General features: G+C 41.5%; 1 protein-coding gene and 1 long non-coding RNA gene across 7 annotated transcripts; one reads left to right on the top strand and one right to left on the bottom strand.

Moving 5' to 3' along the window:
* Window positions 1-4,727: 4,727 nt before the first annotated feature.
* On the bottom strand, window positions 4,728-25,257 carry CCDC83 (coiled-coil domain containing 83). Of its 6 annotated transcripts, none has more exons than XM_084531925.1 (12): window positions 25,115-25,257; window positions 23,089-23,212; window positions 21,779-21,888; window positions 17,917-18,001; window positions 15,867-16,035; window positions 15,010-15,177; window positions 12,108-12,199; window positions 11,176-11,244; window positions 9,108-9,229; window positions 7,994-8,079; window positions 6,356-6,537; window positions 4,728-4,991 (listed from the first exon to the last, which is right to left on the bottom strand). In XM_084531925.1, exons 3-12 carry the CDS (start codon window positions 21,859-21,861, stop codon window positions 4,806-4,808), a joined length of 1,242 nt encoding a protein of 413 aa, XP_084388051.1. In that variant the 5' UTR covers window positions 21,862-21,888; window positions 23,089-23,212; window positions 25,115-25,257; the 3' UTR covers window positions 4,728-4,805. The 6 variants fall into 6 exon arrangements, with proteins under 6 accessions (XP_084388051.1, XP_084388052.1, XP_084388050.1 ...); XM_084531926.1 differs by having other exon boundaries at window positions 25,198-25,256; XM_084531924.1 differs by having other exon boundaries at window positions 23,089-23,215; window positions 25,115-25,256.
* Window positions 7,560-7,952, top strand: LOC311442592. Its single transcript, XR_014696764.1, has 2 exons — window positions 7,560-7,695; window positions 7,829-7,952. It is a non-coding gene; the product is annotated as an uncharacterized lncRNA (long non-coding RNA).
* Window positions 25,258-25,580: the final 323 nt, after the last annotated feature.

A 25,580-nucleotide genomic window follows, 5' to 3' on the forward strand; every position in this document is an offset into this window, starting at 1 on the left:
CATATCCCAGTGTGCTGGGGTCTGATAAACACCAACCTTCTTTTTAGGACCGATGCTCTATGCAGTATTTTCAGTGTGTTTTGTTGAATTTAGACCTTTTTGATTCCTTAGAGCACCTTTGGGGGGCTGTGAGCCTGAGGTTGCAAACTCCTGGTCTCAAAAAAGGCTCATCTGTAGGGCTGACTGTTATCCTCTGCTGGTAACTCACAGCTGCTGCGTTATGGAGCACAGATGCTGTCCAGGCTAAACCTTGTTGGAGGCTTTGATGATAAACTTTTAGTTTTACTCTTCAGGGAAGAATAAAAAAATGGAAAAAAAAAGCTTGAGAATTTTCTAAGGATTATTTTCCCATTTAAGTTGTTCCTAATAAGTATGTTTGCTTTCATTATTGCTGGAATAACACTCGGTTGTATCTTAATTGAAAAATCACAGCTCAGACATGTTTCTTTTTGAATTACTGCACATTTTCATTAACAGAGGAATGTGAAAACCTGATTCTCTTCAAAACTGAGTTCAAAGGTTGTATAATCTAGAAGAGCAAACTGAGAAAGCTTCCTGTGCTTAGCAAGCAGTGGAGGAAGCAGGGCTTGGTTTGAGGGCTGGAGCTCTTTTTAGAGCTTTGTGAAGAAAACTAGGATGAAAAATCAACATTTTTCGTCAGAGATTTGTATAATTAGAACTGTTGGACTTGTTTCCTGAGACTTTTATTGTTGCCACAACAAGAACCTGAACAGCTGTAACCTCGCCGCTTTTCTAAAAGTGCAGATGCAGCTTGTTCAGCTGGCAACCTCAATTCTGCTTCTGCTAAATGGAACCATTCAGTCGGAAGGACCTTGGGAGACATCGAGTCCAACCGCCCGACCCCTTCAGGGCTAACCAAAAGCTCAGGCACGCTCCTGAGGGCACTGTCCCAATGCCTCCGGAACGTGACAGCCCTTCAGCAAAAAAAGAGAGTATGGGGTGAAATCCTGCCTCTGGTAGATGAACAGAACGTGTTTGCAGAGCCTGGAGGAAGCCTGGGAGAGATGCAACTGAATTGCAGCTTGAAGGCTGTGACATAATTGAGATTGTGGCAGAAAAGTGAGAATTGGGTGCTAAAGCACTGGGAAAGATGATAGAGAGATTGTAAATGCTGATGGGAGCTGGAGATTGATGAGGGAATGCGATGGGTAGTTTAGAAATGTGCTGAATATGGAAGAAAAAAAGTATGTTAATGAGAGCGTATGTAAATAAGAGCTTTCTCCTTGGTCTGTTGGCAGGCCTCTGGCTTGACCCTTTCAGCTCCTGCGTGTTGCAGCAAGGAGAACACAAACAGCCTTGGCTTCCCTCACTGAACTTGCCCAACAAGACAAATCTGTGAGTTCCCGATGTTTTCTGTGTTAAAACAGGAGAACGAAAGGAAGGGGCTGATCCTATGTCCTGCCTCCCTCAGAGCGAGTGCCAGGAGACGTCTCAAGGAGTTCCCCTGGCGCCGAGCAGGGTGGCAGCAGCGTTGCCCTTTTGTGTCCGAAGGCTGAGCAAACAACTCCTTCCATTTCACTTGGGGGAGATGCTTTGCCCGAGATAATAAATCACTCTATTAGCTGAGTAAAATGCATTTCTTGCTGCTTTTCTTGCTTCTCTGCTGAAGTTTCCTGAGGCGAAGATGGAAAAGCCTTGGAAAAGGCAACTTCCTGAGCTGTTCTGCTGATGGTGGCAGTGAAAATGGGGTGGGTGCAAACCCCTTGCTCCGTCTCCTGCAGCGTACGAGCAGAGTGAGGTCTCCGGCTTATTTCCATAGTGCAGATCTCTGCTCCGCTCAGCGATAACTGCTGAACGGCCCCGTGCCAGCCCCAGCAATTCCCCAAGTATTGTTCTCCCAAGAAGCAATACTTGATACCATTTTAGCTACTTGTTGCTCTTTTACCACTAAAGGTGGGGAAAAGACCAGCACATGTCAAATCCCAGTTATTTTATGGAGCTGTTCTGTGGGCTGAACATGGGAACAGCTGCTGGCATCTCGTTACCGTGCTGCGTCCTAAAACAACACACGGCGCAGTCTGCAGAGCATGAGCTCTGATGTGTGGGGGTACAAAGAAACATCTTTACCCCTACAGTAGCTCAAAAGCCAAGGGAAAGCCTTTTTCAGAGGAACAACCAGCTTTAAAACATCGGTGGCATTAGGTGCTAACGGCACTCGGTTCTCTGGTCCTGGTCTGTCACTACAGTGAAATTTTTCGGCCCATCAGTTTCTGCCCTTACTCTGCCAGGCTCCTTGCTGCCCGCAGAATCCTTTCTGTTGAATACCTTCTCTCTCGGAAAGCAGGCAAACGAGAACAAATGCTGCAGAACAAGTCTCCTGCCCTCATTTCTCCAAACCTGCAGGTCTGCACCTGCGGAGGGATCGCCGCGTTATATAACCCGGCTGCACGGGAGGCTGCGAGCCTCTCCGAACACCCACGTTCCCCGCAGCTCAGGCTGCAAAGCACGGTGCTCCAGTTGCTTGCCCCGACAGGGAAATTGCTCAGAGAGGGTTCAAACCAGCCATACGCTAAGGTATGCACCTGAAATCGCTTCCATGAGCACAGCTTAGCAGCACACACCACTCTACTTTGTGTTTTCAGCCATTTGGTGGATGATGTTTGGTGGTTCAAGCACACAGACTTCAGTTCTATCAGACCTGCTTTGATTTCCATGTGACTACCTGCAGCTGGGTGCTGCTCACAGCTCTTGAACTTGAATTTCAAAATTCAAATTCACTTGCAGAAATGTGTCCATCTGTCTCAACTCTTCCCAAGCACACAATGCTAAGAAAATCGCAGTTTTAACAAAAAAAACTTACATTGCATAGTTCAACTGGTGTCCTATGCTTGTAACCACAGTAAAAGGAAAATATTTCAGCACGCAGGGAATTTCAGGATGGTCCTGTGTAAGTGTTGCACCAACTGGTACAGTGAACCCCATCTCCCGTTGTTTAAGCAGGAGATGGAGGTGGTAGCCGTGCTGCCAGTGTGCTGATCAGCTCCTCTGCTTTACAACACCTTGCTCATTTCTGAGGATTTTTGGCACTAACAAATTATCAAATCCAGATGCTGAAGACCTTGCTGTTCCCCCATAAAAGCCTCCCACTTGCCCTAATGCTAAGCCCGTAGAAGCCAAGGGGATTTGAGACACTTGACTAGGTTTTGCTACGGGCTGTTGCTTCTGGCCTGTGCAGGCTCCCCGCGGCTTGCACCCTAATTAACATGTTTCACATTTCTTTTTAACTCCCTCCCGCCCACGCAGGCACTTATGGTTAAAACCTAAATGGTGAATTTCAAGCTGCAAAGTCTTTTTTTTTCTGAGGTACGAGTTTATGTTGCCCTATGCTGCGGTGTGGATGACGGGCATAAGCACGGAGATGCCTGGAGAAGGCGTCTGTAAATGCCCTCGGGGGAGTGGTGGGAAGAAGGCGAGGCTTTTCTCGAAGAGCAAAGCCATATTCTAATTCTGTGACTATACAAAAAGCCAGACTAACCCCTGAGCAGAACTAATCCCGCTTTCAAGCACGCCGTCTCATGCAGCTTGCACTCAAAGAGAGGCGGCGTAGCCACGGAGGGGCTGCTACTGTGCTTAAAACGTTGGCACCTCGTGAGTCGGGATCCGCTTTGGACTCCTGAGTGTTAGGAGCCACCTCAGCCTGTGCTGTAACTCAGCTGGGTTACAGCAGCGACACGGCCAAACTCCTTTAAGTGCTCACTATGTGGCTCACCACATGCCCACCCAACGTGAGGTTGGGTTTGAGACGAAGGCTCCTCCGTTTTGTGTCTGCAAGGAGCTGCAGCCAGCTCCTCTCACCTCCAGCTCAGGGAGACACCTGCTGGGCAGGAATGGCTGAGCTCACCTGGAGAATGCAAAATGTTTGTGCTGAAGTGTGGGATAAACTGAGACACTGCACGGCTATAGGTTGGTCAGTTATTTATTCTAAAAAAGCTTTTTTCCAAGTACCTGATTAACCCCTCAAGAGTTTAAATTGAACTATTTAATGCCGGCACAAGTTTCCAAAGAGGTTTTTGACCTGTGCATTTCCTATTTGTGCCTTTGGGGAAGTAACTGCATTGTCTGCTCCAGACAGGGCGTCCACGATGTGTAATGAGAATGGGAAAAAAATCCCTGACTCAGTGTGCTGAGATACATGTCCGGAGAGACCAGCCACAGAACAAAAATAAAGGCTTACCCCACATACTTGGCCAATTCTGTAACAAATTGAAAGACTTCAATGATTTTTATGCTTTGAAATTATGCCTTTGAAATTTGAAAATTAACTTGTAGTAATTGCAATATGTTTCAGTGGAGTTTTTCACGCAGACAGATAAAATGCATTCAAACATTGAATTTCCAGCAATATTTGAATTGCGCTTGGGTAAACTGGGTTCTGATTTAGCAAAGAATTAAGTGTTTTGTAGCAGTTCTGTATTTTATGGCAGCCTGTGTTCAGTGTCAGCTTGAGCTGGAATTCCACATTTGACACACAGCAAGTAGGGATCACAAAAGCTCAGCTCATAATACCTCAGCTATAACTTCTCATAAGAACTTCTTAGCCACACGTGCAGCTGTTTGGACTGAGAAGCTCAAGATATGCCCCAGCGATACCTCCAAGCTGAAGGAAAACAGCCATTCAGTTCGCAATCTGGGCATGTCCCTGATTAAACTTCTATGTGGGAGTGATTCAGACACTCAAAAATAGTAACCACAAAGTCCACGCACTCTTTGAACGACAGAGCAAATATTTAATGAACTGAGAGTGTTACGTGTCTGTTAACAGCACGGCTTCTCTTTTTTTTTTTTTAACCAACCTGTTCCTTAGTCAAGGCTTTGATCATCTCAGCTGTGATGTGCCTGTTGGATTTAGCCATAGAGCCACCTTCCGTGGGGCTCTTGCCTGGCATTTCTTCTGACTCCTTGTGAATAGGCATGGCTCTTCCAATCACACACATTAGCTTTGACTCCAGAGGACCCAGTTTTAAGTATTCCTTAAGAAGAAAAAATATCGTTCTTCTGCAGTTGCAGAGAAAAGAGGCAGCTCTTCAACAACAAACTAAACAAACTGCATCTTTCCTCTTAAAAGCAACTCCACAAGTGTTATCCTGGGGTTGCTGTGTTCAGTAATTTCAGTGTTAGTGGGTTAATCTACAAGTCAGCTGATCCTAGGAGGATGCAGCCCTGCTGCTCTCTTTTCCTGCATGTTTTCACCAATAATGTTTTCTCTGCAGCCCAAATTCTGCTCCCAAGTTTAGTTCCGTGAGAAGGATTAAACTAATCCAACAGTTCAGTACTGCCAAAAGAGAGAGGTCCAAATCCAACTTGGTGCTTGCACCATGTTTGTGCTGGCTCTGGACTTCCCTAGGCCTCTGACTCAGTTCAGGTGAGTCAAACTAATTCAAGGGGAAGAAACAAAACAAACAAAGGCAGGCTTTGCTGCTGGGATGGTGAGTGAACCAGCTAGAGAAGAGGCCGATGCGCACTACAGTTCCCTAGAGGCAGCAGCAGGATCGTACAGTGAAGGCTAGGGAGAAGGAACCCTACAGCACAAGGTCTTGAATCAAGTTTAATAAATGCTTTCCTGCTAGTTGCAACACCACTGTTTGTAGTTATACCTTAATTTTTGTGAAATACAGGAATGCCAGCAGCACCTGTGTCCCTCAGCAGGGTGGGCTCTGCAGTGCTAACAGCAGGAGAGAAGAAGCAAAGCTAGTGTTCCTCTCCTGAGGCAACAGCTGCAAGGAAGCAAGCACCTGGACAGATTTTGTTTGTCTGTTTGTGAAATGTTCAGCTTTTCCATGCAATGACTCTTCAGGACAGAGCCATTCCCTAAGGCATTCTCTGATCAAAGCAACAGGATGACTTCTCTGAACGCAAGTTGCAAGTTATTAAATTAATGCCAAATTTCTAGAAATAGTTGTTTGTTTAAAAAAAAAGCAAAAAGTATCATTATTGTGTTTGAATACAATATTCAAGGGAAAGGAAACATTATGGAGATTTATGTCTACACAGCAAGCCTTGCAGTCTGTACCACTTCCACATCACTTCTTGAATTTGCAGTAGAAATCCATGACGTGACGTGGAATAACAATAAATTTTCCAAAAGTAATTGGCTTATTTACAAACGTGTTCAAGTTCTCATAACTCAAGTGTGCGATATTGGATGGAATCAGAAAGCAGCTTTTTGCAATCGAGGATCTCCTGGAGCAGGTACCATCACCTCTTTTGAGGACTAAACCCTGTCCAGTTTTTTTTTTTCTGTAACAACACCAGGAATAAAACCACTCCTGGCAGTTCACGCTCCATACTGAAATCCATTTATGTCAGTGAAAGACCCGATTACTTGAACTCATACCTGGAAATCTTGTTCAACTTCATACAAGCTGTTAAGAAGTGGAGTCAATGATTTTTCCTGCAGCTCCTCATCGCTGTCTTGAGGCTTCCCATCCTCTGTTTCAGACTGAATCTTTGGAGAGGATTTTCTCTTTTGACAGGGCACTGCAGCACTTTTGAGGCTTTCCTCTCCATCTGTCTTTGCTTTTAAAAGAGAATAATAATGTGCATGTAACTGTTAAAACTTTATGAAGATCAGAATTAGTACTCAGTATGAGCAGTGCCTGCAATCTTTACTGTGGCTTGGCCAGTGCCATGTCATAAACAGCTTGGCAGGATTTTTAATTGGCAATCCAAGCCAAATGTTGTTTTTTCTCACTGAGTTTTCTATGTTTATTGCTCCTCACAACTTCTGATCAAGATCAGGGACTGAAATTGACTGGAATTAAGAAGTGATGGGCCCATGGGACAGGGGAAAAAATAGCTTTTATTAGTTCAGCTTATATCCTGCATAGCCATGAATAGCTAAAGACTAGGAAAACAGCAAAAACATTTATTTCTTTATCAGTGTATGTATCTCTATGCACATATATGCAAGTTTCTGAGCCACAGCTCGTCTACCTGTAACTCCCCTGCACAGCTTGCATTTGTATTTGACCAATTCTCGTGATGGTAGACAGTTCAGGACATGGGCTGTCACGTTTTATGTTGGTCTGGGACAGTGACTTGATCCCAGCTTACTGGAACAAGAGCTACTTGACTAGGTGAAGGTACAGCACAGGTAACAGCTGAACTGTTCAAACACGAATATAATTCCAAGCACTTAGTCAACGTTTGTTGGTGCCTGGTGGTTCCCAAAGGCCCATACATGGCTGGAACTGATCAGAACTTCTCAGATTCACAGCTTCAACAGACTTTTTCACATACTCACAACCTTTTTCACATATTCACAACTTCAATTTCTGCAACTTACCTTTTCAATTTAATTTAGTCTTTCTTTTTTTCTCTCTTTCTTCTGCTCACAAAAAGATGCAAATGAAAATGTGATACTAAGGTATCCACATAAACCACTCTGAGTGGTAAACACACCGATGTGGCCCTTCTTTCCTACCAGGATATATTTTTCCTGGGCATGCCTATCAGGGTATATTCGGCCTGGAGTTCAGTACCGCTGACCAAGATTTTCAGTTCAGGCTGAGCTCCACACAGCTTTGTCTGCTGTCGCTAGGGATTCATTTAAAATTAATTGTGGTGTGCCTCAATGTGCTGAATGACTGCGAGGTGTGTGCACATGTGAAGTAAAAGCCAGCGTGTCCTCTCTGGGACAAGATATGATAACGAAGTCATGATGACATGGATCAGGTAAGAACTGATTAAGATATGAAGCATCTTTGTAAAAGGTTGCTGATCCTACTGACCACACTCCTGGCTAGATGTATAAAGATAACTGCATTTAACAACCTCAACACTGATTTCAATTTTCAAACTATTACAGATGGTGTTGTCTCCTCCTAACCCAAACTCCAGTTTGTCATTATTGTAGTGGGAAATTAAGTGCTCACCATGTAAAACAGGCAGTTTGGAGAAACCTTCAACAATAAAAAGTTTTTCAACGTTCAGTGACTGATCAGTTCTTACAAGCTGCTGCCATGTGCATTACCTGAGTACTCTCTGGGCTCTACTGCTTTAATTTCATCCTGGGAGAATTCACCTTGCAAGCCAGCCGCCTGAGTAAGACACAAATGCCTATAAAATTAAGAAAACAACAACACCAAAAGTGAAACTCACATTAGAGGGCTGACTTTTCTCTCTAAATCACCCTGTGCAATCTTTTGGGGTGGGGAGAGAGTGCCTTTTCTGAAAGCCATTTGCTGCTTAACCACAAAGGCAGGATGGTACAATGGTTCAAAAATGCAATGGAGGCAGCCAGGTAGCTTAGTGGCTCTATGGCTTCTCAGAGCTTTAGTTCAGCTATGTCCATGAGACTAAAAGAAAACAAATGTTATAGTCTCCAGTCAGGCCAAGATTCAAACCGCAGCTGGCAGCTCTTTCTTAAAAGCAGTCCAAAGTTTGGAGAGGAGAGAAAAATGTTCACTTCTGACTTAAGACACTGAACTTTTTTGTGCAATAGGGCTGAAATCACTGAGCTGGCACTAGGGAAAGAAGAGGAGGCATTCCCATTGTTACTCTGTGCTTTTGATATCATTGGTGATGACATTTAGCAGCTAAATTAATCATTCTCTGGGAAACAAGTTCAATTATTTCAATACAAAAGGAACTAATACTATAGACACCTATACAAAGAGACACATCCCAAGGCCTCTTCCTTACTTCAGCTCAGTACTACATGCCATCTGTTTCACTGGAGGTTGCAAAACCCCATATATTTGCATATTAATCCTCACATCCTTTAAAAATTTGCTAACAATAAAGGAAAAATCTATTACTCAGCACTTGGTCTGAGACAATTATGACAGAAAGAAATTATTTCCAGGCCCCAGTTGTGTCTCCATCAGAAGAAAGAGAGTGTGGACGGGTTTTTGTAGGTTATTAAAAAAACTAGCTTCTTCCCTGAATTTTGGTATTTAGGAGGTTACAAAGTCACTGTCATCCTTCAAAGATACAAGTCCCCCATGTAGCCAAATTCTGCCTCCCCACAACTAGAAAATTACCTTGGTTTTGTTGTTGGAGAGCCCCAATAGCTTTAGAGGCAGGAGTCGGCATTGTTTTTAAAAGTCATAATAATTTCTGAGTCTGTAAAGGCATCATTTTACCTGGGTACTTTCAGATTCCGAAGTTTGCCATCAATCAGTTTTGTCACTAAATTTATATTTTCTTCTTCTAGAAGCTGAATAGAGGTTTTCAAATCTCTCACTTTCTTTCGGTACACTTTAACCTTTTGGCAATAAAAAAAAAAAAAAAAAGTAATTTTAGTGGGACTATACACATATTGGAAAGCTTTCCTAGTAAAATAGTCAATAATGTATTCCTAGGAAAAAAGCCCTGACAGCAGACTCTTCTCGTGTGGCCAAACAGTTCCGGGAGAGAGAAACTCTGGATCTCGCTTTTTTTTCAGTTTCACACCAGACCTTTGAGAGAGAAAAACCTTTTCAGAGACAAATTCAGGCTCTTGCTGAGCAAGTGTTCCTTTTCTAATTCCATAAAACCTTCTTACCCAGAATTAGTGATGCTTTCAGTCCAGGTTAGCCACAACATTGTCTAAACCCTAGGTTTTACTTTCTTTTGGACTGGTAGTCACCCCGTATTGCAATAAAGTTATATTAACAACAGGATACCAACTACTCAGTTCCCACAGTTTCTTTTCATTTTCCTGAAGGACAAGCAAGTTCTTATCTCCTCCACTGGGAAGTGGAAAGCACTATGGGATGGAAACCTCCCCCAAAATCATAGCTTTAAACACATGTATGAAAACAGTACTCAGTGACCTGAATGCTTCTGTTGTCACCTAGGCCAAATTCACCCAGCTATAATCATCCAAATATGCAGTGAAAAGCTACTTCCTGTTTTTCCCAGGGGTTAAAAAAGGTGAAAATGGCAAGTCATTAACCAGTAAGGGAATGTGTCTTGGCATAATGAGGTGATGCAGCTTTGTATCCTGTTGGTGTGACACAGTAACCTTGGAAAATTGTGACTGTATTCTTCAAATTCATTCAAATGTTGAGGTAATTATTTTAGGTCTGTGTTGGTAACTCATTTTTCAGTTCAGTGTCGAAACTGGAAAAAAAAAATTGGACTGGGACAAAACTGAAATCTTTATCTCCCTAAAACAATATACTGGAAGAGTCTGTCGGCTCCATATAAACATCAGCCTGGAGGAAAACATTCCATCTGTGTAAGAAAAGCCAAGGAAATGAATGGATGAATTCAGAGGATTGGAGAAGTCAGTGATAATAGTTTTGTTTTCCACAATAATTCAGAGCACTAACTCATACCATAGGAAACTAATAACAAAAGAAGCTAATTCATAACACTGCAAACTTCTAGCTGAGAGGAAAAAAACCCACAGCCCTCAAGTCTGAGAAGAAGGCCTGTCAGCACGAAAGACTACTCCAGATTGGATCTCCTCTGTTGACACTGCCTAATAATGTGTAAAATTTGTGAGACAGAAGAAGGGAAGGGAGTCCTCCAGCTTTACATAAGCATTCCATGAAAGGATGTTTAAATTCAAGCTCCTGCATGTTCATATGCAGATTAAAACACTCGTTCCCTTCTGCTGACCACTACCTTATTGCCTCAAAAGCTGTGGTGCCGCAAACTAGTAGGTAAAAGGGAGAAACTGCCAGGTTTGTTGATCTGGCACTGAAAAACTGTAAATTCATTCATTAACTTCCCCCAAAATCCTGCTCAGTTCTAAACTGTGAGGTTGCAGTGATGGGGAAGGGCATTTCCTTCCTCCAGTCTCTTGTTTAGATTTGATTGCAACGAAGAATCTGCATTGACTGGAATAACACAATATCAAACTTTAACCATGGAAAAATCAATTTCATTAATTTGTCTCACAAAAAGGGTTTTCCTGGACACAAAAAGTTACATATATCCAATATTTAACTCTAAATTGCCAGTAAAGAACACTCTAAGAGCTATCAAGGAACCAATTACAACTTTCTTCAATTTTGATTTTCCTCTCTTCGATGTCCTAATCTCCAGGGTTTCTTTATTATCTCCCATTTAAAGCTGCCTGAAGCCCTCTTTCTCCAAAACTCTTTTCATCTCTCCCATTAAAGTCTTCAGAGTCTGGTCACTGGAGACAGCTATGATTTTAGGCCACTGCATTTCAAACCTGAACTGCCATGATAAACTGAGAGCAAGTGATCCTCTTACCTCTTCTTTCAGCCACTCATTCTCTTCAATTTCTCTGATGCTGCTTTTGTCTAAGTATCTTACAGCACTCTGGGAAAACACAATTTAAGACCATCTCTGAAAGCAGGACTTTGACAGTGCTGTATACTAAAAAGAACCTTCTGCTCTTTAGCAGGAAATAATTAAGAAACATCCACAAGACAGCCTGTAACATCCCCTGAGGGATTACGAGCAGATTTAGCCCACAGCGCCAGCTGTTTCTTCTCCATCACCCAGCCCAGTGTGCTTTATATATGACAAGCAATTTACCAGTATTTTATAGTTTCCTATATTTGAGTTAGCAAATTTTCTTTTTTGTCTATCATTTTCTGCTGAGTTCCCACTACTGTTCAAATCTTCCTGTTTGCAAGGTATCAAATCTTTTGCTATTAAAAAAAGACAAGACCAATCACAACCGAGGCAGCACTGATCTATGACAAGTGACAGAAACACGGAGAGCTCTGTGCTAATGAGCCATCACTGCTATTTAATTATTGATGTCAGTGAGAGGAAAGGAACAACTGGGAGGGAAGATACCAATGCAGATCACTGTAATCATGAAGTCCTTTAGATTAGGTTCTCACATGACATGTTTTTTTGATCTCTATGTAAACATAAAAATTAAAATGACAGCAAAGGTGACATGTTTTTGAACAAGTACTACCTGTGCCCCTGTTTCCCACAACCCCTCTTGTAAAATGCCCCATATCTACTCACTGATGGTCTGATACTAAAAAAAAAAGGTTATGTCATTAGTAATAAGCTAAGCCATATTCAGTAAGAGTACTACCAGATTATATTGCTCTCACTTTGTTAGAAAAGTTCCACGTCTTAATTCCAGTTAAGATTAATGCAGAGTACATAAATCATAGCTATGATGCAGTTGGTATTTTGAAAAAAAACAGAAGGGATACCTCTGGCGCCAGTTCCTTACTTTTCTTCACGTACAGCTCAACTAGTCTGTCATTTTCTTTTTTCACTGCTTTCAAAGCCTTTCTATAATATTCTTCAAAGAAAAAAACAAAACAAAACAAAAAAAAAAACCAGACATCATTATGTAACATCAATGTCTTCTGACACCAAATAGATACATGCCACGTTGTTCCTAAGGAGGAACTTGTCAGCCACCACCCCATGCACTGAATCCTGTCCTGTGGAGCATCTAACTTGTCCATAGAAAATGTCCTTCTAAACCCAAAGGACAGTAGAGTTAACTAAAAAACTAGAAATCTGAAGTATCTTGCAATTTTTTGCTGGCAACTACAACAGCTACTAAGCTGAGTAGTTCTCCACTAAGATATTTGTATCTTACCACTACATTTTGACTCTCTTAATAGCACTGCTCCCGGAGTTATGCAAGAGGTGTGCTTAGAAAGCTTAGGCTTTAGATATAGAAGCATATTAGATCATTTTATGGCAGCATTTTTTCAGTTATCATTATACTGGACCTAATAAATTTTCTGACTTATCTAAGCTTTCCAGGAGGGTTCCAATTTGACAACAGGACAAAACAGAGAATGTGGCAATTGCCTCAGTTATTTGCTTTCATTGTTACTTGTGGTCCTTATTTAGAAAGTATGTCTTGTATCTAACTGAATGGCTTTGACTTCAAGTTCTGTTCTTTTGCTGTTTAATTATTTCATCCTTCCCTTCAGTTGTTTTTGTGCTGTACTAAATAGCCCAGCGCTGCCTGGTATGTTCTCCTTGTGAAAGAATTAATGAGATTGTAGCAAATTTCTTTGAAGGAAGGCAATTCACACTTGTTCCAGAAGCTTGAAATTCTGCCTAGCTCTGCACTTGTGTTGCAGTCTGCTGCTGACCGGGCTGTAAATGAGTGTCTGGTCATGGACCCGCTGTGGAATCAAAGGCAGTCAAATAAGAAAGGTGCATTAGTTGTGCATTAGTTCCTAATTTAGCACGGTGGAACCTGGCCTACCTTAATCAATCCGCCATCTGGACTTGGCAGAATGAAGTGGGAAGTGCTTACATACTGTAATTAAATCACCTCTTCATTCTTTCAGACAGCAAAACAATCTGAGATGTATTGGGAGACTAAGCAAAGGAGGAACTGTTCAGACATGCTCATTTTTTTTCTAGGGAGGCTATTTACCCTCAGTCTCACTGCGGCATTGTTTTCCGCAGACCTCATGTAAATGTTAGGCTTTCTTTTGCTGCCTCTACCCTCCAGTGATTTTGTTTAAAATGTCCACACCACAAAAGCTATGCCAGTGTCAGGTACATAAAAAAAACAGGAACCTCCCTACCCATGCTTACTCTCTAAGCCTGTTACAAGGGTGAGAGCTGAACAAGCCCAATTTGCTGCAGTATTACACTGAGAATTTGTTGGATGTAAACTCTGTATAGACAGTACTCCCCAGCCACAAGTTTGATTTCAGGAAGCTGGGTAAAAAGTATGCTAACATCCCGTGCTGGCAGCATCATTTTGCAGGATGTTAATTAGGCAACTGCTGTAGGTACCTCTGTGACAGCCTCTCTACAAACACACTTCTGTTTAGTCACACATTTTTGGCTCTGTAGCCCCTGCTATGCAGGAGGTCAGACTGAATGTTGCTATTGGATCGTTCTGGCATTCTATATAAGAGCCTATTCTCTTTTTCTTTCCATATACCAGCAGCTGTATAGCAAAAGTTTTCAACTGATTGAGAACAGGGAAAGCACACAATGCAAAACACCGACCTCTCTTTGAACACAGATCTTGATCTCTGATGGGCTGGCTATCTGGCAACGCAGAAAGCGTAATGCAGATCTTAATCATGATAAAATATGTTTCACAAGACAAAAAAAGATAGCTGGCTGGCTCGTATCCGCAGTAGCTGGTGCCTGGTAATGGTTGGCACGGAATATAGGGAGACTGTCAGAGCAGTGTCACTGCCTGTTACTACCAGCTGCTTGGCTGGAGTCATGCATACTGAGAGGGTCGTAAAGGGAGAAAACCGGGACATCCTTCTCCTGTTAGCGGCACGGGTTACATACCAGCAAAACATTTACATGATTTTAAAATAGTGCAGTAGTAAAGAGATCTAATGGGTTCGTAAAGCACTCGGCACCAGAATACATGAGCTCTTAAATTAATTCCCCTGTTGTGTCAGTGTTGAAACAGTTCCCAGGGTCTGTGTATGTCTGCGCTGGCAGTTTTGCAGGGCCTCACGCATGAGACTATGCAACCAGGAGGCCAAGTTCAAACCACTGGCTGTACAGCTCCCTCTAGTCCTGAATTTAAACCAGCGCGCTCGATTCAAAGGATGGTGTTCCAAGAATGAGCTCATACCACGAGCCTGTCAAAGAAGTTTTCAACATGCAAAGTGCTTCAAGCGTGACGAGAAGCAACGAGAGCAGAGTCAACATTTTCAAATAGGAGTGCTAAGGGAGCCATGTGTGTAGGAGATCTAAACACGCATAAACCTATTAAAAAAAAACAAACTGCTGGCCGTCACAGCAACATTTTTAAAAAACGGGTTGCCTGTGTTTTACAAGAAAATAGTCAGAAGAGAAGGTTATCAGTTTCTTTAAATGCTCATCATTTCTTTATTAATTTATTAATAAACTTTTTTATGATTAATACACTTTTTATGATTTAAAAACTTTTTTATGATTTATTAATCATAACTTTATTAATTTTGTTAACAAAGTGACATTCATGGAGATAGAGTTCTGTCTTACAGGAGGATTACGCAGCCCTGCTTAGGCACACAGTTTTGAAAAGCTGTCAGAAATGACTATAACTTGGACTCAAACTAAGTTTATAATTTAATTAATTAATGCAAGTAATGTGCATTACGCTAGCTGTAAACTGACCTGTAGCCCTGTGAAGGTCATCTTTGACTTCCTTGATGTCGTTTTCCAGATTCTTAATCTTGTTGGCATGTGTTTTACTTCCCACATTTTTGTACTCCAACCAGTAATCCCTCTCACTCTGCTTTGCTGAAAGTTGTTGGTCAGTTTCTTCCATTCGGGAGCGCAGGTCTAATGAAATGAGGGCATCAGAAGACAAGTTTGTTACCAATTTCTTAAGCTGATAGTTCATAATTCTTATGAGTTCCTCAATTTCTTTAAAAAAGGCACTTTCTGTGGGATTAGGGAAAGAGAGGGGACTCTTCTGCATTACAGCACACTACAACATGATGACACAGTGTCAAGGGCCACCATCGTTGCTGAAAACAGCCAGATCTTATTCTGCCAAGGAGACAACAGTGCTCACTGGCATGTTGCAAGTAAAGACATGTGATTTCACTCTGATTGAGAATCACAGGGATGGCAGCCACAGCTTTCTACAACCAAACCCAGTCATTTTTGCTGCCATCATTTCTATTTTTTTTTTTTATCTTCCAGTGGAGCCAGTGTATAAAGCTTCCATTAATTTCAATAGAATGGAAAATATGAAGCTTCTGTACTTGCACAGTAATACATGTCACGTGGAAAGAATAAAACAGTCTAATATACCAGGTCTATTTCTATAAAAGACCCACTTCTTTTGAATTTTAATTTGACTTAAATAACAGATTTACTTATAGGTTCTCCACAATTAAATTCAGGGAGGAAAAGCTGTATGCTTTTTATGTAACAAAGACACTGAATCTCTATTTAAATTGCAAAGAAGTATTTAATTCCAAGCGTGTAAATTACAAACCATGCTTCTGCAACTCACAAGGTACCTTTCAGAAGCTGTTCTTTCTCCTTAGTGTACTGCCATGTGGCTTGCAGTGACTCTTCCACGTCATCCCTAGTTACAACCTCCTTTTCATCTTGCTCTTTCTCCTTTTCTTCTATTTTTCTGAGTATACGCCTGATGTGTGCCTGCTGTTCTTCCTTCAGACGGTTGTTCTATGAGAGTTGGAAGGGCTTATATTGAGATATTTTCAAATTGGTTCTCAAAGTTACAAATTTAAGCAACGAAGAAAAGTTGGATCTGTACCCGTGCCACGACACACTGCAAAACCACTCAGCTATTCTTCATGTTTTGAAAAGGACGGAGGGGAGAGGAGATTTGCAAGTCTCAGAAGTTTCTCAATAACTTCAAGTCCATTACCACAAGGAAATGAGAAACAAATGACTGCCCTACTCGGTGCAGCACATGAATAGTCCTCCATTGCCTGGAAAGAAAGCTCCTGGTGGGGAAATAACATTGTTCCCACAAGTCATTTAGTTCTTCACTTCAACATTCTTCATGACAATTTACCACCTTCATGTGGAAATGTCATCAGTCAAGTCACTTGCCTATAACCACAGCAGATAGAGTTGCCAAAGCTGGAATTAGTTATACCTACCAATTCCACAACTGTGATTGTGTCCCCTTGCCATCAGCCTTGTAAGTGACACTCAAATTAAATTACTGACTGTGTATGTTTGCTCCCAAAGGACACCAAGGAGGAGCAAACAACCACACCAACCAAACTGCAACAATAATAATGCAGTAGAGAGTCTCAAACATTCCTCACTTTCAAAAGGATTAACTGTAAACTGCTTGGAAACATTAAGCAGGAAACAAAGAAGGGAGCCCAAAGAGCTGCAGCCCAAAGAGAAGGGACCCCAAATAGCACTACGAGAATGCCCTGAAGTACTTTGTACAGTCTAAAGTATGAAGAAGTCCTTGAGGGACCATGAACTAGGCTTCAAGTCTGAAATGAACACCAAACAGATGGGTATTTTTTAAAGCAAAGGAACAACCAGGCATGGGAAGGACATAGAGAGGTTGGTTGTTTAATGTTTAACTGCTCTGGGAAGTGCAAGAGGCAGCATTGTTTGATCACCTGATCCAGTTTAAGAATTTGTGAGAGATTTTAATTCCTTTCATTAGATGATTGTACATATATCCACTTTCAAAGCCCACTAGTCTCATTTCTCAGGTGCCATACTTAGACTGTTATGTATACGTGTCACTCAGGTGTGATTATAACCTCGATCACAACAAGGTTACTTAACTTCGTTTTAAAAAAAAATCCTAGTAACACAACTATTAACCAACAAGAAAGGGTCTCTTCATCAAGCAGTGCCAAAAATTAAAGCTAGACAACGGTGTGATGCTTTTTTTTTGTTGTTGTTGTTCATTTTTGATTATAATTAAATTTGAAAGAATAATTAAACTCTCACAATTTGTGACAATTTGAAACTGTGCAATTTCCTTAACTCGGAAATGAACCAGAGAAGGTCAGCGAACCTCTACACGTAGGCAGATCTGCTAATACTACCAACAAAAATCAGATAATGCTGTTTCTTCTTCTTTATGCTGAAGCTGTATTCTTTACCTCCTTGAGGAATATTTGCAGGATTGTTTGAGAAAGCAAATCTGAACATACTACAGTAAAGTTACCTAGTGAAAGGTGGGCAGAGTAATAGTAAATACTTAGGTGGTTACTGAGTACTTCATATAGATTGGAAATCACCTTCACTGAACTCACTTTAACTAAACTCCTGTGCCCAAATCTGCATTTCTATTCCTGCAGCTCATTTTTTTTTTTTGTATGGTTGTATTTAGAACACCTACGTTTTATAACACCTTTTAACTTCTCACCTTATGAAGTGATTCACTAACTCTAGTTTAACTGACTCCAAGAGACTCACTGCTATGACTAGTTATAGTAAATGTAGTACTTGGATTAAAAAAAAAAAAAAAAAAAAAAAAATTGAATCTGTGAGTTAAAATACCATGTATAAAATGTGGTGGGAGGAAGAAATATGGTGGGAGAAGGATGTACAGTCACTTACTCTTTCATGATATTCTTTGTTCTTCTCTTCTACTTGTTTCAGATTACACAAAACCTGATCAATTGCTGCTTCTTTGGTTTCAATTCTGTGGGGAAAGAATAAAGAAAGAGAAATCCTTTCAAAAGCAAGAAAAAGGAATCTTTAAGCTAGATGAGACATGAACGTGACTTGGATGTATTTTTTGTATGATATTGATTCATTAATTTGGGGCTACTCACTACACAGAAAGAAATGCCTTCCCACATAGATCTGGACCTTCGTGTCAGTTTGGATCTCATGCTGATAGTGAGAAGCAGTCTCCCTGTTTACTCCATCCCTTTGGCTACCAGTAGTAGCCAGTAGTAGCTACTAGAGAGGAAGAAGCAGGTTCTTTCCTTTCTGGCTGTGGCTCAGATAACCTATTGTCCACATCTCTTTTAAGATAAGATAATTCGTGCTCTATAAATAATTATTACTCATCACTCATATACTCATATAGGAAGCCTAGACAGCTCACTAAGAGATAGGCCAGGTGAATCCCAAACTGGAGCCTTAAATGGCATCCAATTCTTCCAAAATTTTGATTTGCTGAGCCTTCAACTGCTTTTTTCACCAAGAACTTAAGTTTACTGTAAGAACTTGTTAAATAACTCTAAGAAGCACTAAGGGAATGGGGACTGCAGTAGTTCTGTAAGTAAATCTACGCATTTTTTTTCAAAGAACTAGCACACTGCTTTCACAATTTTCATAGACCACTTGTGATCCTCTTTGCCCCAGATGCTGAAGAAATTTTTTTTTCTAATGATCTCTCTTCTAGAATGAGAAATGTTGGACTGCAAATGGTGTCTTTTTGCAAAGTTCTCTGTAATCTTCCTACATCTTCCTGAAATTCATTCACCATGCAGCACAATAGACGTGGTACAATTATCACTGTATCTTTTACTGTTTCAACTGTTATTGTTTCTTTTTTGTTTGTTTGTTTAGTTTTGTTTTGTCTCTACCAAAATATATATATTTAAAAGAATGTCACATTTTCCTGGCTAAAATTGGATCACTCTGGGAGTGAGTCACGTAAGTTGGAGGTTACTAGATTTGTCTGCTCTGCTCTCAGTGTGCTCCAAGGTGTGCTTCAGGTTTCCCACTAAGTACAAGGATATTAGTTAGAGGGGCCACATGGAGGGACATGGAGGTGATGGCTATGGCAAACATACATTACTTATCAGACAAAGGTGACAGCTTGAACAAGACCAAGAACAGCCACACACTGTGACCTCCTAAATCACCTGCCACATTAAACAATTTTCGTGTTTTGAATACTGATGCAGATCTTAATTTCTGCTACTTTAAGATTTTCCATGAAGTGGAATTATATATGTCACTTTGTTAATGTCAAAAATACATATGAGAAGAACAAATATATGCTATTTTGTCTACTACACGTTGGAACTTTCCTCTGAAGATTTTTTCCATGGTATTTGTCAGATTCAGGAAGCCACAGAACAGCTAGATTGATGATTCCTTTAGTACTATTTTTCTCAACTCTGCATGCTAGTTGAAATATTTCATCCTCTACCAAAAAAAAAGAAAACAAAACCACAAAACCTCTCCTCCCTGGTATCATAATAGTTTTGTCAGTCATCTATAGGATGTTACTAGGGTAAGTAATTCACAGGTCTGCTGTTCCAATCCAATCCCAAACTAGAGAACAGTACTGAAAATGCAAAATAATAAACTCACTGTTAACAGCAACCATTCTTCAACATGCAAAATAAAATGTGGGAGTGGAAGTTAAACAAATATTATATGCTTGAAAATTCCTAAAGAAGAATGTGAAGGACGTTTGCTTGTATTATTAGGTTGCTTTGCACAATATAGCAGTACAGAGAAGTTATAGATGACAGAGACAAGGAAAATATCAGAGAAAGAGAGGTAAGGAGAGAGCAAAGTAGGAGGGGGAGAGAGGGAAGGAGAAAGACAGAAAGAAAACTATTTTTTTTCCTTTTTTTCTCTGTTATTGTTTCAGAAACTAAACATCATGTGTCAGTACAACACATTGCAGAGGAAGACTCTTCAGATAAATGAGTTGTTTGCTTGGATATCTGACTAAGCACAACAATAACTTTACCAGAAGCCAGTTTTTCTCCTCAGCCTAGTAATACAGTTTGCTTATTTCTAAGCAAAATATTTTTCTTGGCATTTTTTGGAAGATATTGTTTGTGATAGGATTCAGCTAAACTTGGTCTGTTTCACTGTGGAAGTTTGTATTCTCTTCTTCATAAACTGAAACAGAAAACCCCACATCCTGTAAACTCCTATAGGTGTCACCAGAACTGCACATGGTTACTCTTGCACTCGCTCAGCCTGCTTTTCATTCCTACACTGAGGTAGGGCTCCCTGCTCCTTAAAAACTGATTATAATTGTTGTATGCTGAGGTTTTTCCCTGTCAAATTCTTTCTCTGATAAAAATCATAGAGCTTAATTTTAGTCCTTTCAATCATCTTCCCAAGAGATTGGAGATCAGATCAACTGGACTATTACATAACTTACTGGAATATTCCCCTTAGCTCTTTCTGTTCTCTGCTTGATTTTAGAAAAGCTTTAAGGTTCTTCTCCATTATTTTCAAAGTCAAAAAGTTGGTCAAAATCAATTTTTCCTCCCTGTGTAAGCTGACAATGAGATTTTTCCTGTGATCCTCTATAAAACTGTGATTTTAAATACTGAGGTAAGAAGTTGAGGGTAGAGATACTATTACATGAGTAAGGTTCCTGTTTTGGGTCCACAGTTTTATCACTTAGTTTGTGCAATGTATATGGAGTCTGTCCTGGCACCGAGCACCTACATCCTCCGTTAGAAGCTGAGGACAGTGCTTTGCTCAGCTGTGCTTCTGACAACTACTGTTTGGAAAATAATTTCTAGGTTGCTTGGCTGTGTGGGGACTCTGAGAACTAATAAGGTCCATGGTTTGTTTTGTTATAGTTTTATAGTTCTATCATGACTGATCCTGTTTCCTTTGGATCAACATAAGTAAAGAACAGAAAGCAGTGACTGGTTGTTCCTGATAAAAAGCTTGCTCCAAGATAATTTTAATAATGCTCTTCAATTTTGTTAAAAAACTCTTGCTTTAGGTAGAACACAATGAGAACATGACTTGGAAATATGTATTGGTGCAGCAGAGGTGCCTGCGTTTAGTGAAGGAAGACATTGCATCAGATACTGGTCGTAGCAGGGTTTTCTTTTCCTGCTATACAGGTAACTTACTGGCAAGAACTTTTCATACAAGACGTGGGACTGAAAAATGGTGATGGCTTTTCTTCGGATGATTCCCTACAGTGAGGGTCATTTTAGAGATTTTGGAACAGTCTGGAGCAGCTCAGAACCTCTGCATAAAGCCAGGATTTTATTCTGAAGGTCTACTGCACATAGCACTTTCCTTTGTGCTCCACTCTCAGCTGCATCAGAGGAACAAACCAGAGGTCTTGAGGTTGTGGCTAGTGACTACATACCTCTGTGAACACCAGGGAATTCCAGAAAGTACAATCAAATGTGATCTTTCACTCTAAGAGCATGCAGATCAAACATCTGCTACTAACAGACAAAAACATTTTTAGCTTTTATTAAAACTCGTCCTAAGTTTTATCCTAATGACACAAAATTATTTCTGATCCACTTAAAAGATTTCTTACAGGAATAGTATAGCAGTTGAAAAAGTGCAGATTTCTAAAATAGCCTTGAAAACTCAAAATAAGAAAAAAAAGTACAGTGCAAAATTGCCATAGCCAATATGGTGATCAGTTCAGGTTCTGAATTGGATACTTCTCTTTGCTGTCTGCTTTCGTATCATATATTCTATGTAAGTGAAAAGTTAAATATATTAAACCTACTGAAATTCCAGTAAGGCTTTCTGGAAAGTATATTCTTCTGAAAGTTGTTCTTCTGGTTTCTCCTCTTTCTTCTTCTTTTCCATGTTTTTTGCTGTATTTCTGCTGGAAGCCTGACCGAAAAGGATGACAGGGTAAGCAGAAAGGAAGAAACAAAATGAGAAAAAAACGATCCAGAAAATGTCTTATTTTACAAATGTCAAAGGCTGCTGAACAATTCTAACATAAACAAAAAAAGATGCTTTGTTGACAGCAACAATCCTGCCCGTGTCAGAACTCAGGTCCCTGTTCTGGGGACATCCTGAAGTGCTGTCCTGCACAGAGATGTTCGGGAACAGGGGCCTCTGTCACTAGTTACTTACTGCATCCCTCACTGTGGGTTGTTCTACATTCTTGCAAATCAAACAAGCAGTTGTTTCTTTTACAGTCCTTTGTCTCTGTTTCTTTGTCAGGCTTGTTTTATCAAGTTCACTTGTTAATATGCATCTCTTTCCCTCTCCTTCTGTTCTCCTAACACTATGAATATTTGCCATTCACTGCGACTCTGATATCAGTTTTCATTGTCAGAGCTGGAACAAAACCACTCTCTGAAGGGATATCTGTGTCAGCAGTATTCCCTGGGTATGTTGTCACAACTACCAGCCTCAGAATTCAACTGACAATGCATAGTTCTGTAATGGAACTGGTAGCACATATTATATAAAGTAAAAAAGTTGTAAGAAAAGGGCACTTACAAAGATTTCTCACTTTTAGCAGTCACGTCATCAAATATTAAATTCAGTTTAGTTCATATAATGTAGGAAATTCTATACCAAATGACTAGAAACATAATACATAACCTGTTTTCATTTTAAACTGCTTTTCTGCTCAAGTTCTGAACTCTCTGTTATCACTCAGATAGACAAGACTGAAACAATTTTTTACGGGAAGTAAATATGCAGCCAGGTGGATACTCATCCAGCTCATTACAATGAGCACAAGGAAACAGGAAAAAAAATAGTGGAAAGTAACACAGCAAGCCTGCCAAATCGATCGAAAATCAAGGGAATGAAGTTAAACCAACTATTGACACATGCACTCGAATCCATGCACCAGCACATGACTTCTCAATACATTCACCATACCCTGAGGCAAGGCAAGGTCAGCTTGCTGCATACAAAATTGCTTTCTAACCTAGATGAGTAGCTGATGCCTGCTGGTGAAACAAGTGAGCGTGCTGAGAACAGCCGCTCTGCTGCAGTGTATACAGCAGAAAGGCCTGTAATAGAAATGTTCACTGTGGGGCAGCTCTACAAGTGAAAGAAAGGGAAAACATATCTTGGGGTCTAGGTCAGTACGCAGCTCCCCAGACCATGGAATATCTTCTTCATAATGTTTTATCCAGAAGAATTTTATTCCTACTCTGTTGGAAATTTTGTGCAGATTCTGTCTGTTCTGCTGCTGAAGACAAATTCACACTCTTAGGGACAATTGTGTAAAGCAGTCCGTCACAGTCTCTGCAACACCCGATTATTTAAGTCACAAACAGAGCTAATTCCATTCGTAGAAACCTGGAAAAATCTTACTCCCACCAGCAATTTCTTGAATTCCCAGTGTCCTAGCTCAAAGTTTTAATGGTTGCTACATATGAGTAAAAGATTTCTATTGTTGAACTTCTTTACAATCATGCCTGCATCACAGTATCACCATAACTGGGGTAAAAACTATTAACGTTTATTATCCAAGAAAAAATCCTTTTGTATCTGAGCAGCCACTCAAGTCTGAAGCCATACAATTCCTCAACGTTCAAATGCAACTTTTACAGATATCGATTCATTTGGCTTCGGTTTATTCAATACAATATTTTTATGAAACCTTTAAAAATTGTTACAACATTCAAGTTAGAACATTCAGACTGAGATTTTCAAGAGACAAAGTGAACTAAGAAAAAATCTCACTCAGACAAGGAGTTAGGTGTTTAACTCCCCTGAAGCTCTTTAAAATTTCCAGATCAGATCCACAAGTGTAGGATATGTATTTACTTATAAAAAATAATCTAGCAGGCATCTCCAGTGCAGAATTAACTGGGTGGTATTGATTCTACTTTGAACATAAATTTTGTGGGTTTTCCTCAGAAATGGAAGATCACTGCAGAAATTCCCAACTTTATTTTTTAAAACAATCTCTGTCCCTTCGACTAAAGGAATAATCAAATCCATTGCTTAAAATTGGATACAATCTGAAAACAGTTTGAGCAGCAGTACTTTGGAAAGGTTTGGTTTCTGGAACTCAAGACACAGGTGAGCTCCAACAAAGTTTTTATGAACTTCTTCCTGTGCAGGGAGCAGCAAGCCCCCAAGTTGCAGAACAAGGTGAAGAACATATAATAATGACAGATTTGCTTTATTTTGCAAGCCACAGAAAATACACACAGATGAGAGAGAAGAAAACATGTTTAGGGGGACAGAGAATGGACCGCAGACTTTAAACCAGCAGGAAGCCATTTAGAGAAGGCAAGATCTATTTTTCTTCTCCCAAGCAAATAAATCAGGGCTCTTGGTAGACCCAAACTGTTGTCAGCAGCGCGTTTTCAATCACTAATGCTGCCACTTCATTCTTTGAAGGAAGCAGGTCCCATACACTGCCACCCAAGTGCCATGGCTCCCAGATGCTCATTGCAGTGACCACCTACACAGCAGCTCACCATTGATGCAAACTCACTGTCATCAGCACAGCTCACAGCGGCATTTGTACTCACTGTATGTATATGAAAGAGGCTCAGGGCAGACCTTATTGCTCCCTACAACTACCTGAAAGGAAGGTGTGGGGAGCTTGGGGTCAGCCTGTTCTCCCAGGTAACTAGTGATAGGACCAGAGGGAATGGCCTCAACTTGTGCCAGGGGAGGTTCAGGTTGGAAATGAGGAGACATTTCTGCTCAGCAAGAGCAGTCAGGCATTGGGATGGGTTGCCCAGGGAGGTGGTGGGGTCACCACCCCTGGGGGTGTTCAAGGAAAGGTTGGACGTGGTGCTTGGGGACATGGTTTAGTGGGTGACATTGGTGGTAGGGGGTGGTGGGACCAGATGATCTGGGAGGGCTTTTCCAACCTTTATGACTCTAGGATTCTACCCCAAACAGCTGCATTCCCAGCAGACCCCACCACCAACTACCACAACCCCCTCCTCAGCCCCCCAAAACCATCCCAGCGCCCTCAGCCCCTTCCCTCACACCCCCCTCACCCCAAATCCCCCTCACGGCCCAGGGCCGCCCCCCGGGGCTGTGCAAACCACCACCGCTCCCCCAGGCTCGGCACCCGCTCAGCACCAGGGGCTCGGCGGCACCCACACAAAGGCTCAGCCACCTTTTCGGACGGCTGCCGGTCCCCAAAGTCCCCTCCAAGCCCCACGGTGTCCCCAAACCCGGAGGCGGTCGGGCAGCGCCTACCCCGCGGCGCCACCGGCGGTCGCTGGGACAACGGGGGCCACGCGCCATGAGGGAGTTCTGAGGAGCGGCGGCGTCCCCTGGCGGGGAGCGGGCACACGGGGAAAGAAAGCGGCCAAAATCCTGACAGGAGGAAAGCTCTCCTGGCTCGTCCCGGGGCAGGATGGCTTGTACGGGCTTCTTCAGGGCTTGAAAGTGGAGGGCAGCTGTTCTGCCCCTGCCCGGCCATCGGGGATGGTCCCCCTGGCCGTCCCCCCTGGAGCTGAGGGAGGGCGGTGGATGGGGGAGGCACGGCTAAGAAGCCAGCGTGGATGCTAGAAATAAGCACCAGGGCTGAAAACAGGGGAGTGAAAGTGTTGGGAGGGAAAAGAAGTTTGTCTTCAGTC

Source organism: Aythya ferina (genome assembly GCF_964211825.1).
Source record: "Aythya ferina genome assembly, chromosome: 1".
NCBI lineage: Eukaryota > Metazoa > Chordata > Aves > Anseriformes > Anatidae > Aythya > Aythya ferina.

Bases quoted from the DNA above. Each gene is read 5' to 3' on its own strand.
- CCDC83 (XM_084531925.1), bottom strand. From the start codon at position 21,861: ATGGAAAAGAAGAAGAAAGAGGAGAAACCAGAAGAACAACTTTCAGAA. The intron at 16,036-17,916 runs GTAAGTGACTGT...CAACTCTCATAG, and splicing joins ACAAAGAATATCATGAAAGA to AACAACCGTCTGAAGGAAGA. The intron at 9,230-11,175 runs GTAAGAGGATCA...TATTGCCAAAAG, and splicing joins ATGAGTGGCTGAAAGAAGAG to GTTAAAGTGTACCGAAAGAA.